Source organism: Vulpes lagopus, chromosome 5, assembly GCF_018345385.1.
Source record: "Vulpes lagopus strain Blue_001 chromosome 5, ASM1834538v1, whole genome shotgun sequence".
NCBI lineage: Eukaryota > Metazoa > Chordata > Mammalia > Carnivora > Canidae > Vulpes > Vulpes lagopus.
Genome location: NC_054828.1, coordinates 93,723,151 through 93,738,427, shown reverse-complemented (window position 1 = coordinate 93,738,427; position 15,277 = coordinate 93,723,151). Strand labels below are relative to the sequence as shown.

The 15,277-nt window shown below is 36.9% G+C and overlaps 1 protein-coding gene across 1 annotated transcript in view; it reads right to left on the bottom strand.

Moving 5' to 3' along the window:
- Positions 1 to 15,277, bottom strand: part of DNAH6 (dynein axonemal heavy chain 6) — a 236,551-nt gene that overhangs the window by 165,915 nt on the left and 55,359 nt on the right. Inside the window, exons 13-18 of the mRNA XM_041756154.1 lie at positions 13,749 to 13,900; positions 12,756 to 12,908; positions 8,483 to 8,734; positions 7,716 to 7,844; positions 4,603 to 4,716; positions 2,239 to 2,382 (exon numbers count right to left, since the gene is read on the bottom strand). Coding sequence (XP_041612088.1) covers positions 2,239 to 2,382; positions 4,603 to 4,716; positions 7,716 to 7,844; positions 8,483 to 8,734; positions 12,756 to 12,908; positions 13,749 to 13,900 — 944 coding nt within the window. The remainder of the gene's footprint in view (positions 1 to 2,238; positions 2,383 to 4,602; positions 4,717 to 7,715; positions 7,845 to 8,482; positions 8,735 to 12,755; positions 12,909 to 13,748; positions 13,901 to 15,277) is intronic.

The window sequence follows — 15,277 nt, the reverse complement described above, 5'->3', positions numbered from 1 at the left end:
CCATTTGCACTCTGAAAGCCACTGGTAAGGGATTGAAGAGACAAGCCACTGACTGGAAAAAAATATTTTCAAGTTACATATTTGAAAAAAGGGGTGGATCCAGATTACAAAAAAGAACACTTAAAACACAATAATAACAAAACAAGCAACCTAATTAAAAATTGGGTTAAGAGCCAAGCAGACATTTCAGGAAAGAAGATAAAAGGATGGAAAAAAGACATTGAAAATAAGATACTCCACTGATTATTCACTGGAAAAATGCAAATGTGACTGCCATGAGATACTTCTAAACATTTACTGGAGTGACTGAAATGAAAACCAAACCCAACGACACAAAAAACCTCCCAAATAATAATGAGTACTGGGAAGAATGAGGAACAACTAGAATTCTCACACATAGCCTGTGGGAAGGCAAAATGTTACAGTCCTTTGAAAAACAGGTGACTTTCTCATAAACATATATTTACCATGCCACGTAGTAGTAATCCCACTCCTAGTTTTCTACTCAAGTGAATTAAAAGCTCATGTTCACTTGAAAAGTTATATACGACTGTTGAGAGCAGCTTAATAATCACTATAAAACTGGTCACAAGCCAAATGTCTTTTAACAGGTGAATGGAAAAACCAATTGGTGATAATCCATATAATGGGATATTACTCAGCAATAAATATTAACAAACTATTGGTTCACCTAACAACATGGAAGAATCTTTTTAAAAATATATTACAATTCACAGAGATGTGAAACCATTACCACTATCTAATTTTAGAACTATCACTATCTAATTACCCTGAAAGGAAACCCTATACCCTTTAGCTATCATCACCCATTTCTCCCACTCCATAGTACCCTGTAACCACTAATCTACATTCTCTCTCTATGGATTTCTCTATTCTAGACATTTCATATCTATGATATCATGTAGCTTTTCTATGACTGGCTTCTGAATGTATTTTAAATGCATTTTTCTAGGTGAACACTGCTAGACCCAAAATGCTACATATTGTATTATTCCATTTATATCATATATAAAATGAAGAACTTTAGGGACAGGAAACAGGTTAGTGGTTGCCTGGGGCTCGGAAGGAAGGAGAGGCTGACTACAAAGAATAGCATATGGGAACTTGGGGGCGATGAAACTATTCTGTACAGTACTATTATGTTTTATACATGACACTATCCATTTGTAAAAACCCATAGAACTGTATACCACAACAAATGACTTCTACTATATGCAAGTTTTTTTTTAAAAAAAGATTTTATTTATTTATATGAGGCGGGAGCAGGGGGAGAGGCAGAGGGAGAAGTAGACTCCCCAGTGAGCAGCAAGTCCTCTGTGAGTCCTGGTCCCAGGCTCCCAGGATCATAACCTGAATGGAAAGCAGATGCCCAAGTGACTGAGCCACCCAGGCGCCCCTATGTGCAAGTTTTTTTTTTTTTTAAATCAACCACAACTCTGAAGGAATGCAAAATGGAACAGAATATGACATATAAATTTGTTTACAGTCTTATAATCACATTAAGGGCAAATGAAGAAGAAAGAGGTTAACAAAAGAAACTTTGAGAAAGTGTTTTGACTAGATACTATAAAACTAAAGAGGGAGAAATTGCAAAAAATGTTCTTCTCGGGGAAATTTTGCTTCTTGTTGTACCTGAAGTTTTGCTTACTTTTCCTACCCATGCCTTTTAGTCCTTTATCTCATCTTTTAAAAAAATCTAAAATTGCTTACAAGGATAAAGCCATAACCCTTTTCATTCCCATTTCAAGTACTGGTTTAGCAGTGATAGGTTTCAAAGAGCCATCCTTGCACATCTATGGCAGGGCTTCCTGACCTTCAAGTCATGGCATATTTGGAAAATGGCCTGTTTATTTGGTGTACTATAAAAAGGCAAGGCTGCCCTGGCCTCATCTGGTTGTCCAAGGGCTGAGCAGATTGGTATCTTGGCATCCCTACAACCTGAATTTCTGCACTAAGTTCCCTACCACTCAGGAAACTCTTACTCTGGGAAACTCTTACTCTGAATGCCCCTTGAACCAAGGTATTCAATTGCATGGTTTGGCCAGTTGAAGACAGGGATGCAGTCTGCCCCTCAAAAAACTGAATTTGTCTATTCTTTCTCTTCTCTCTGCAAAACTGACTAATGTGAACAGGGAAGGATTCCTGACTTTAGTCTCATTAGCACTGAGTAGTAATGGGCTGATCTGGAGTTTTTGAAATAATTTCTACCAAACTTACCTTTTCTTTCATTTTCTCCACCTTGTGTTTTAGCTGGGGAACTACACTGTTGGGTGGCAAGCCTTTTTCCAATTGAGTCACAAATTTGGCATATTTAGAAACTTGACTATTTAGGAATTCTGGGTCCAGGCAGTCAAATTTGGACTATAAAAATTAGAAAGAAAAAAAAGATAGATGATAAAGGCAAGCTTGAAATTGTAAATTTTTTTCCTTTACTCAGATTTTACAGTAGTTAAATTCTTAATTGAAGTCAGCTCTCTACTTTTGGAAATGGCTTTACTTATTAAGATTGCTAGTAGTATACCAGGCATCACTTGCTTATTCCTTTCATGTTCTTCTCTCCCACATTATCAAATGTAGTATTGGAATCCCTGTAATTTATTCCTGAGAGCCAACTCTTATAAGGAGACAAATAGCTACTTCTTACTCTTGCTAACAGAACTTTCTCACCCAATAGTCTCCTATTACTTGATTATGTACCCCTTTAACATAAATTATTTAAAGGTGTATCCCAATATATACATGTATCTATAAATATATTTCTCAGTCATAGAAACAGAGAAAGACAAATACTGTATGATCTCACTTACATATATAATCTAAAACAAAACAAAATGAGATGAAAAGAAACTGAAAGATACAGAGAACAGACTGGTGGTTGCTAGAGGTAGGGGTGGGAGGTAGGTAAAATGGTTGAAGGAGTAAGAAGATATAAACATCTAGTTATAAAATAAGTCATGGGGGTGTAAGGTATAGTATGGTGACTATACTGTATTGCATATTTGAAAGTTGCTAAGAGAATAGATCTTAAAAGTTCTCATCATAGGAAAAAAGTTTTTGTAATTACATATGGCAATGGACGTTAACTAGACTTACTGTGGTGATCATTTCACAATATATACAAATATTCAATGGCTACGTGGTACACCTGAAACTAATGTGTTATGTGTGACTACGTATAAACCTTCATTTTTCTATTTTTTCTTTCTAGGTTCAACATTTCCTTTCTGTCCTCTAATGCATCTTTCTGTATGTTTCCTATGATGAAATCATCCCATTTTTGGAAGCTTCTCTTCTAAACTATGGTGGTAATCAGAGAGCTCTCTAAGCTTTTTCTTTATACCTCAGGAGCATTTCCTATTTCTAAGATAAGTGACAAAGGAGTTATACAAGAGCACTTAAAATTATTTGATATTATACCATATATTTGTTTTCTCTTTTCCTCATCAAAAGGTAAGTTCTATGAGGGTTTGAACTGTGTTGTTTTTGGTCTCTACTGGTATGCCCAACACTTAGAACATTATCTGGGAAACATATTCTGTGTTACTGGTGTTTAAACCAGACACGTGACTTCTGATTACAGGTATCAGCATGAATAGGCTGAGTGAGCAAGTGTAAAACAATATTTGTGAAGTTGATGGTATTTCTAACATGATCATATCACACTTGACAGAAGAGATGATCATCTAGCCTGCCTTCTAGAAGGCTGACCCTCATCAAGGTTTGAATATATGGGTAGATCCTAGAAGCCAAAATCTATGGCTATGATTGGAAGTTGGCCCCCTAATTAAGGTAATTTACTGTTGAGCTCTTAAGGAAAGATCCTAGATCTCATTACTTTGATTCTTTTTTTTTTTAAATTTTTTTATTTGTTTATGATAGTCACACACACACACACACACACACACACACACACACACACACAGAGAGAGGCAGAGACACAGGCAGAGGGAGAAGCAGGCCCCATGCACTGGGAGCCCGCCGTGGGACTCGATCCCGGGTCTCCAGGATCGCGCCCTGGGCCAAAGGCAGGCGCCAAACCGCTGCGCTACCCAGGGATCCCTCATTACTTTGATTCTATTCTATTTCTATTCCATTCTATTACAGTCAATGAAATAGCTTCCTTTTTTCTCTCTTTTTTTCAAAACAGAACAGAAACCTAAGTTAACAGAAATACAAGGTGTGGAGATCACAAATAAAATCCTACGATCTTCAAGAACACTTGGGTATAGTATATCATGACAAGACTGTTCAGAAGGCACAAAGCTGTTAAACATCATCCAGTGAGGTCTTTTGATGCTTCCTTCATTTAGCCTTCTTAAATGGAGGACCCAAGAAGTCCGCCTTATAATAATGTAGTCTGCTCCACAGTCTGTAGTCTGTGGTATAGAGTGACAGAAAGACCTTTACACACTTCACTGGAAAGCTGTTAACAATTCCCATAAAATTATAACATTGCATATTGTACTGAAGTAGGACTACTTCAGGTTGTTAAAAATCATAACTCATATTATTATGATATTAAGTTTAATTAATAAAAAATTATTTCAGGATTGAGAGGCTTTTTATTTTGTTTTATTTTACCTTTAACCATTCTTGTTGGAGTTGATCCCACTCTGATAAAGAATCCCAGAGCAATTGTTTGAGCTTCAATTCAGCACTAACTTCTTCCAGAGCTTCAAACTTTGATACTTCTACCTTTAAAAATATAATAAGCAAAATTCATTATTTAGTTTTCAGATATAAAGATCGTATATTATTTTCCTATTAGTAATTCTTGATGCAGTGATTACTTAGCAGAATATGGGTGGGTCCTAAGTGGGAAAAGAAAGGGAGAGATAGAAACAAATGAAAAAAATAAATCATAAACCCTATGTATATTCAAATTTCCATTTGAGTGACAAAATATAACTCTTTACACTTCTTTAGAACCTAAATGTTCAGTAAAGACATAAATATCATGAGTGCCATAGGCATTCTTCTTCAAGTTAGATCATATATGCCTGGCCTTTTAGGAAAACAGATGAGTTTTCAGAGGTACTCATTTCCTTTGGGGCATGTATACCAAGATGAACAGAAGAGGGAGATGTCTGTATAGTAGCTGGTGGAGGGGATGGGGAGATTTAAACTAGAAAGAACAGCCTGGTTTCTTATCTATTTGTAACCCTGTGAGCTGTATATAAACCCTGTAGAGAGAAAGACTGCAAGAAAATCTGAAGAAGCTGTTTTCATAGAAGTGTTTTAAAACTGCCAAAGCTTAGAAGTGAACAAACCCCCAGGGAGGTTGTTTGCACAGAAATCATGAACCCTGTGGTAAGCTAGGACTTTGAACATTCCATCCAACAGCAGCTGAATACACATTCTTTCCAAGTGCATGCAGAACATTCTCCAGGACAGATCATATGATAGGCTACAAAACAAGTCTTAGCAAACTTAAGATTAAAATCCTACCAAGTCACTTTTTCAGTCAGAATGATATGAAACTAGAAATCAACAAGAGGAGAGCTGGAAAATTTACAAGCATGTGGAAACTAAACAATACTCTCTTAAATAACCACTGGGTTAGAGGGGAAATTAAAAAAAACCTTGAAACAATGAAAATACAGCACACCAAAACTTATAGGATGCTATAAAAGCAGTTCTGGGAGGGAATTTTATACTGATAAATGCATATATTTAAAAAATAGAAAGATCTCAAACAATTTTACACATCAAGGAAGTTGAAAAAAAATAAACATCTCAAAATTAGCAGAAGAAGGAAATAAAAATCAGAGTGGAAAAAAATCAGAGTGGAAAGAAAAATCAGAGTGGAAATAAATGAAACAGAGACCAGAAAAATAGAAAAGATCAATAAAATTAAGAGCTAGAATTTTTCTTTCAAAAAAGATAAATAAAATAGATAAACATTTAGCTAGATGAATAAAAAAAGAGAAGACTTAAATAAAATCAGAGGAAACATTATACCAGATACCACAGAAATACAAAGGATTATAATAGACTACTATGAATAATTATATGCCGACAATTAAATTGCATCACTTAAAAGAAATGGATAAATTCTTATGAATATAATACCTACCAAGACTGATCAGGAAAAAATAGACAATCTAAACAGACCAATAAGGAATAAGGAGATTGAACCAATAATCAAAACCTCCCAACACAGAAAAGTCCAAAAGTAGACAGCTCCAGGAGCAGATGGCTTTACTGGTGAATTCTACCAAATGATTTAAAGAAGAATTAATGCCAGTTTTTCTCAAACTTTTCCAAAAAAATTGAAGAGGTGGGAATAATTCCAAATTCATCTTATGAGGTCAGCATTGCTCTGACATTAGGGATATAGCCTAGTTGTCATTAGGAATTAGAAGTAAGCTCCTAGGCCTGAGAGCAGCAGAAGGAGGGGTAGACCTGAGTTGATCATGAAAGAAGAATTAATCAAGTATTGACTGATTAAGATTAATAATATTAAGGCTAATTAATATTAAGAATTAATCAAGTATGGATACAGAGCATGGAAAGAAGGGGACATACTTTTATTTCAGGTTTTCCTTTCTGACCCAAGAGGTCAGAACACCTGTTAGTTACAACTTTTTATCAAGCAATGTTTCCTTAATACCTCACTTCTTACTGTATACTATCCAATCTTGTAGGTCAGTTAACTCAACCCAGGAACAACTTTGAACCCTAGTTCTCCAACACACAAATCTCAGATACTATGCCAGTGAGTGTCTAGTGTCACAGTTATTATTTTGCAGATTCCCCCTGGGCTCTAGAGTGGATAGCTCCTTAGATCACTTTCTGGCCATCCACTTGTGGCCAGAATAGATAGGTACATTCCCGTGTTAGGTCCAAGCACTCCTCCAAGACTGTTGGAGGGACTAATAACACCTCTCTTATTGCTGGTGGTTCCCTGGTTCTGAGCTTAGGAATCTCTTCTTTTCTACTATTCTTTCTTTTTTGGTCTCTAATAACTATTCAGAGCACTTAAAGCTCTTATTCATTTCTCTTTATCTATCTATCTATCTATCTATCTATCTATCTATCTATCTATCCCCTGGCTTAGCCAAATTCTCTTCTTTCATCAAATTGGCACATCAGACCAGGGAAAATCGGCAATATTCATGGAATCATAACACACACAAGAATGTAAAAGAAGTTTGAGTATTACTTAAGGAAGACTAGTTGGGCTTTAATTGACCACATTTAAAAATCCACATACAGGGCAGCCCCGGTGGCACAGCAGTTTGGTGCCGCCTGCAGCCTGGGGTGTGATCCTGGAGACCTGGGATTGAGTCCCACATCGGGCTCCCTGCATAGAGCCTGCTTCTCCCTCTGTCTGTGTCTCTGCCCCTCTCTCTCTGTGCCTATGAATAAATAAATAAAATCTTTAAAAAAAATAAAAAAATAAAAATCCACATACATATTTTTACATAGAGATTGCAGCCCCTGGTCTGAAGGTTCATCTATATAATTCATTATTATTTTTTATTAGGAAAGATATTTTGTGTCTCATGTATACTAATCTTTAAACACTTCAAAGGCAGAGAACACGTCATATTGGTATTTTAGACCATTCTGGCAAAATGACAATAGGTGTCCAAATATTGAATGTTATAGCCACACTGTTGAGGGTGGTTGTTTATCAATGCCATTTCTATGCATATATTTTAAACACAGATGTGCAGAGCTGTCTTTACCTTAAAATTCTTCTGATAGGATTTATACTGAAATGCACGTTTTTGAAGATCATCTAGAACTACCTGCAGATCACTTAACATGAGCTTTATTTTATCTTGATCAGCACTAATATCCAAAATCTGTGGATCCTGTAAAATTAAGATAATTTTTGATTAGTCATTCTTACTATTTGATGTGGACCATTAAATGAAATGGATTTATAAACATTTTCAAAAATATTTTTCTAATTTTCTTTTCACTCTGATTTCTAGGAAATGTTAAAATGGTTGCTTTTTTAAAAATTTAAAACAATAGATGTATATTGTAAAAAGTACAGAAATAAAGAAGTGTCTTGGGGACAACATTATTTTTAAATAGTACCTAATAAATTTTCCCTCATCTACTTTCATTTCCTCCACTTCTTCAACCAACATGACTTCAGGCAAGGAGAGGTGCATGTAATAGGGAAGAGAAGGAAGAGGACATGATATAAGAGAAATTCCCATTTACATTCATGAAAATAGGAAGCCCTTTGATTTCTGAGAGGTAGGAAGAGAGAAGATAAAGAATAAGTGGCTAGATATGATATAAGCAAAAATACTTAGGGGTTCAGAAAAATATTCAGTTTTAAGTAGCAGCTCAAAGACATTGTTAACTGATTAGAATGAAACCACAAAAATAGAAGTTAAATCAGATTAAAATGAACTATGATCCAGAAATAGCTTAATTAAAATATAATTGTTCAATTTTACACAGATTTTTTTTTTTTAATCTTGTCTTAGCTTACCTGTGCTAATAGCTTTACTTCATTCACTTCATTGGTTAGGTCTTCAAGATCTCTACCCAAATGCTGAGAAAACTGCTTAATCCTTGTTTCTCTGTCACCCACAGATTTATCAATGGCATTCCGAACTGCAACAATGGATGGCTTCATAGTAGCAAAAACAGCAAAGTCTTCAGGAGGTGTGGGAACTTGATACTGTTCAATGAGCTTGTACATTTGAATCACTGTATTCCCTTCATCTTCAAGGCTTTCAATCTAAATACAAACACTGGTTGCTTGTTAATACATCAAGAGTCCCCCTCAGTTTTATCTAATAGGAGACAGCTGCTGTGCACTGTGAACATCACACATTCATAACCAGCACAAGATGAGTGAGCTTAACAGTAGGATCATACTGACTGAAGCTTGCCAGGTGATAAAAATATTTGTTGCTATAGTGCAGGTAATCAGGCCCAGGAGGTAAGTTGTTCAGAGCTGAGCACAGTCAGTACTATGGTAAATGTTTATTATTCTCTTCTCTCTCTTTTGTTCTCTAGTAGCATTAAACAGTGCCAATATTTGGTTTTCAGAGACAATGTGTATGGTGAGGATTCTCAGTTGCAATATTTGACCTTCTAGGCATGTGTACTGAGCAGGGGTTGTCCCAGAGCCGCCCCTGAAGTATGCACAGGTCATGGTCCTGGCTGCATGTTCCCTACTATATTTTTACTATCTTCAACTGACTATTGAACATCTTCATTTTGATGTCCTACTTTCAGTGGACAGTGCCCTTCCTAATTTTTCGGGGAGAGATTCTCTAGTTTTGGGGGAAATCTCCTTTCACTCTACCACATGGCTGTAGAGGGAACAGCCATGTTCACACAACTTGACCCAAACCCCTGGTCACAAGCTGAACCAACAGCGCAAAATTGGGACCTGAGGAATCTGGCTCAGTCTGCTTTCTCTCTGAATATGGGAAGAATTAGGCTTAGGTATTGGCAGAGGCCATTTCCTTCCATGTGGAAACAAAGCACATCCTTGACATGAGAAGAGAACTGCAGAGAAGCTTTTAGAGAAATGATTTTCAATCTTTAGCTTTGAAACTACAATCACCTCGGAAAACTTGTGAAAACACAGATTGTTGAGCCCCTTGAGCCCCTCCCTGGAGTTTCTGATTCAGAAGATCTGGGGTGGAGCCCAAGAATATACATTTCTGGAGTCCCCTGGTGATACGGATGTTGCCAGTCCAGGCCCACCCTTTCAGAACCAGTGTTCTAGAGAGGAGCAGAGATGAGAGATGGAAAAATAGCTTCCCCTCCTTTTTTTAAAACTACGATGCTCTAATCCCTAGATTCTGTCCTCTTTAAAGTCTAGACTCTATGCATGCCTTTGGATTCCAGAAGATAACCCTGCAACACTAGAATAAATCTCATCTTTCTAAGCTAACTATCTGAGTTTTGTACCTTTCAACCCAAAGTTGAACATCTTAACATCTTCGACAAGTAATAAATAGAACTAAGTATCTGTACATGAAGATCTGTTCATTTTCCTGTTTCCTGTACTTGGAGTGAGCCTAGGTCCATGTTTCTCTGAGGGAATCTTGGTTTACATTTATTATCCTGACACAGTGATTAATAGTGCCTCTGTCACTCTCAAAATTGGCCTGGTTGGATAATGATTACATGGCCTGGCCCACTTCTACTGGTTAATGATACCACTGTCACCCTGATCACTATAGAAAGAGATCCAAGAGTAATCTTAGACTTCTCTTGTTCCCAAATTCAGTTGCCCGCTTAGTCCTTTCAGTTCTACTAACTTAACTAACTAGAATTCATTCCTTCTCTCCTATCCTTGAAAATACTGCTTTAGCCACAGTTCATTAGCTCTCTCTGCCAAACACCCTTTCTCCACAGCATGCCAACTGCCATACCCTACTCTTGTCATTCTGCCTCAGGCATTTGCACACAGATTCCCCTCTCCCTGAATCCTACCTGAATAGATATATTTTAGGACATAGCTTGAATACCCCATCTTCCACAGAGCTTTCTGTTATTCATAGCCAAGAATGACCACAACCTCCCCACATCCTGCAGTCCTACCACAGTATCTTATACCTATATATATATTAGATAATAGTTGTCTGCTTTCATTATGGACTCTGAGCTCCTTGCAGGCAGGTTTACTCATTATTGTAACCCTTGCATCCTGCAAGTGGGGGTTCACTACATTGTCTGAATGAACAGATGATGTTCCAAAGAAAAGCTGTGTGGAGAACATCTCCCTAAGGGAAACTGCTTCCCCAGCACAACACTCAGAAATGCACAGACATCCTCATGGAGATGGGATACACTCTGGGTCTTCTGCAAGGCAATCAACTCTCCTGTTCTGCAACTATAGGGTAAGAGCAATCTACTCTCTGCAACGTGATCCTACCTTCCTGTCACAGTTTATATAATAGCATGGGGTAGAGAGGCTGAATGCATTCATGAGACATTTAGAATTAATATTGGGAGAGACAGCATCTCTCTCTTGGTGGTTGGCTAGCTTGCAGCATGTAACTTGAGAGCTGCTGCTGGTCATATTTGCTGCTGTGGAATGAAGCAGCAGAAGCAGACTGTCTTTAGAGGGAGGAGTAGAGTAGATCTTCAGGGAGATGCAGAAAGGATGATGGAGAGGAAAAACTACCTGGGTTTCCCACAGCCTTGTCATTCCTGGCTCTGGTAAGTTCCTAAGCCTACTTACCTTTTTGATGAAGGGGTGGGGTTCCTTGAAATACTACCGGATCCTTAAATAAGGTACCTATTTGGCCTAAGCTAGCTCAAGTGAGCTTTAGTTATTTGTCCAAAGTGCCTTAATGACTACACATAATAATAGACACTTGGCATCTCTAGACTCCTGGGATAATGTATACAGAAACCTGAGGGAAAACCACAATCATCTGCCCTTTAGTGAAGGTGCCATTTCTTGAAATGGGAAACCAGATTGTTACATTTAAGTTAGTGAATCACTAGGTTATACATCAGAAACTAACGTAACATTGTGTGTTAACTCTACTTCAATAAAAAAATAAATGTCAAAAATGGTTGCTTTTATAGGCACATGAAATAGCCTTTACTGTTAATTCTGTTAATACTATAGAACAAACTACCCAGTGGTTAATGACTTATTTTACTCAGTTTGTATTTTTTATTTGTGATACATCTTCAGTTTCCAGTTATTTAAGAGAATAACTTACCTCTATTTCAAATGCCAATTAGTATGAATAAAGCTTATGAAAAATTGACAATTGAAATTAAATGCTAGGTTGCCTGCCACAGGGAAGAAGACACTGAGGGGAGGAAACCAAGTTTCTAAGAGAAGGAAATAAGGGAGACAAAAGAGTATGTGCGTGTGTGTGTGTGTGTGTGTGTGTGTATCAGAGAGAGAGAGAGAGCATGAGTATTGACCCTGTCACCTGTGTCACTTGAGGCTCCATGTCTACTGTTCTCTCCCAACTGCCTCCACTACATTTAAGCTAGTTGATATGGGTTTCTTTTCCTAATGGTGAGGATCCTATCTATTATGCAGATATGGGTTAAGGGTCAAGACTTCCATTACAATTCCATGATCACTGATCACAAATAAGAACCGCAATAAAGGGGGTCCTAGGTGGCTCAGCGGCTTGGCACCTGCCTTTGGCCCAGGGTGTGATCCTGGAGTCCCGGGATCGAGTCCCGCATCGGGCTCCCGGCTTGGAGCCTGCTTCTCCCTCCTCCTGTGTCTCTGCCTCTCTCTCTCTCTCTCTCTCTATGTCTATCATAAAGAAAGAAAGAAAGAAAGAAAGAAAGAAAGAAAGAAAGAAAGAAAGAAAGAAAGAAAGAATCTTTAAAAGAAAAAAAAAAAAGAACCGCAATAAATTGTGGTTGAGAGCATTGGTTTTGCAGTTAGAGACAGAAATTTAAATTCTACAAGTTTTATGATCTACCACAAGTTTTATGATCTTGGGCAATATAATCTTTTACAGTCCCTGTTTCCTCATCTGCAAAATGAGAATGAAAACTATATATGCTTAAGTTTTGTGAGGATTAAAAATGTAACATATATAAAAATTTTAGTACAATTCCTGACTAGTAGTAAGAGTTTCATCAATGTTAGCTCCTGCTATTGCTGTGATACAGGACATTCACTTACACTGTCTTAAAGTGTTTCTAATATTTTAACAACTGTTTATTGACCTTCAGTCCCTCAATTTCTCTTTATTTGTCTTCCGTATCTACCACAAAGTCAGGAATACTGAATTATATGAAAATCAACTCACCCTTTCCTGAATTTCATCAAGAAATACTAAGCTGTTAACATATTCTATGGTGGTAGTTGGAACAAATTCAAGTTTATACTCTGCATCTTGTGCCTCAGAGATAATGGCATCCACTTTTTTCTTGCTTTGACGAGGAAGCATATAATTTAGCACCTAGGAAAGAAAAAGAAAATGTGAATAATAACTATTTAAATATTTTCATTTTATTAAATATTTCAAATAAATTCTAGTTGATTGCTAAATCAGCAATATTGGCTCTGTCTTCTGTCATCTACATTAGAGATCAGCAGAGGTTTTCTGTAAGGACCAGATAGTAAATATTTTTGATTTGCAGGACATGGTCTCTGTCACAACTACTCAACTCTGCCCTTGGAATGAGAAAGCAACCATAGGTAATACAAGAGCAAATTGTCATGGTTGTAAGTACAAAACAGGTGGCAGACTCACTCTGTAGGGCTGTAGTTTGCCAATCCCTGCTTTATACCATTGCCTCACTGGGGGTATTAGAATATTATAGGTATACTCTGGGTCCAAAGGAAGACATGAAAGTTATTGCAGGATCAAGACAAATTTCCTCAGCTCTACCACTCACCAAAATGTAACCAGATCTTTAGAGACAGTTTGAGAGCAGGAAATAATGTCCTAAACTTGATCTCAGTGTCCTAAATCAACTAGTGTTCCCACTAGAACACTGTGTTGCTATAGTGGTGTCTCTTTTGCAGGAAGCCTTGAAATGTTCCAACAAAGCAAAATGGAATTGGAATAAGAGACTAGTCTGAAGCCTGCAAGTCCCCACCCTTCCCACAACTGAAGGCTGATTATGTTTGGGACAGAAAGAATATGGGACTTTTCTTAGAAATTAAGGCTACCCAGTAGACTATGTTAATTTTAAATATTTGCACTACTACAAAATAAAGAGCGTATCTGCAGTACAAAAATTATAAAATAATTATAGAGACTATAATTAAGATTTTTTTCCTAGTTCATAGTTACCTCCAAGCATCGCAAAGGTGATGGAATCAATTTTTCCTTTAGTAGCTTTGTATCAATGAGCAGCAATCCTACATTTCTGGTAGGTCTCAGAGCTACTGCATCTTTGTGCTGTCTGTGATATTTTTCCAGTTGTTCTCTAAAAAACTCGACATCTACAAAAAATAATCATATAGAACAGAAAATATATTAAACTTTAAAGGATCATGTTGAAATATATTAAAAATCATTGTATTAATAAATTTACAGATGTATTTATAATGCTATTTCCTAATGCAGAATACCTTGAATAACTTCAAAATGTTAATTCATAGTGCTTTGTATTTTATTCTTGTATTAAAGAAAATAATATTCAATAATGTAAACATGTTTTCTGGCTCCTACTAAGAGAAGGCAGATGAAAATAATTTGTAATTGTATTAGAGGATCTAGTCTGGAATGGACTGAATTTTAGAATGAAGTTGAAGTTCAGCTTAATGGAAGGGTTCTTCTGCATGACACCTCCATATAACACATTTTGAAGATATTAATAACAAAAGTTTAAAACACAGGAGATCAAGCATAGCTGAAGTCATCTCCACTCATCTTTCCAACACCTCTCTGCCAGCCCTGCTCCCACATCATAGCTGAGGCCTTTGTCGACCTGCATGTGCCATATGCAGCCATTGCATTTTGATAATCTTCTATTTTAATTTTCTCCCTTTTCCAACCTACCTGGAACCAGTAGAAGCCTGATTACCTTTGAATACATTTGTATCATACTGTTGGTCAAAAACAGCTCTAATACACATAGAATACTAAACTACTCTGCTTGCTTTTTAAAATCCTATACCCTCTGGGTCTGTAAAAATTTAGCTAACTTTGGGGTACCTGGGCAGCTCAGTTGGTTAAGCATCTGAATCTTGATTTCAGCTCGGGTCATGATCTCAGCGTCATGAGATTAAGCCCCACATTGGGTTCTGCACTTAGCATGGAGTCTGCTTGAGATTCTCTCTCTGTTTCACCCTTTTCTTTCCTTCCCTCTAAAGTAAATAAGTAAATCTTTAAAAAACAAATTTAGCTAACTTTATTTCAAGTACTTCCTCCACAGATTGATTTCTTTACTGCTCCCTGTTCTCTCCCTATAGCCCTCCTCCACCATCCCAAAAAGAAAAGACTGTTGATGCTTGTCTTTATGTCATCTCCTTTCCTGAATATAAGGGGAAGTTTGACATAGTTAGAAAACCTAAGCTCAAGTCTTTAACCCATTTTTGACTTTCGGTAAGTCACTTAATCTTTCTGAGCTTCAGTTTCCTCATAATACAAAAAGGGTCAACAATTATCTATCTTACTTCAGAAAGTTTAGATCTATGTATTTTTAAGAACTGACAAAATGAGGATATCAAATCATCTGAGAAGTCCTCTGGTAAGGAAACCTGTATAATGTTTTTTTGGCCTAGTACTTTCTAAGCTTATTTGAACAGAGTCTTTTTTCATGGTATCATGTAACTATCCTTCAGAATAGTGGACCAAGCACTAGAAATAGAGTAGAT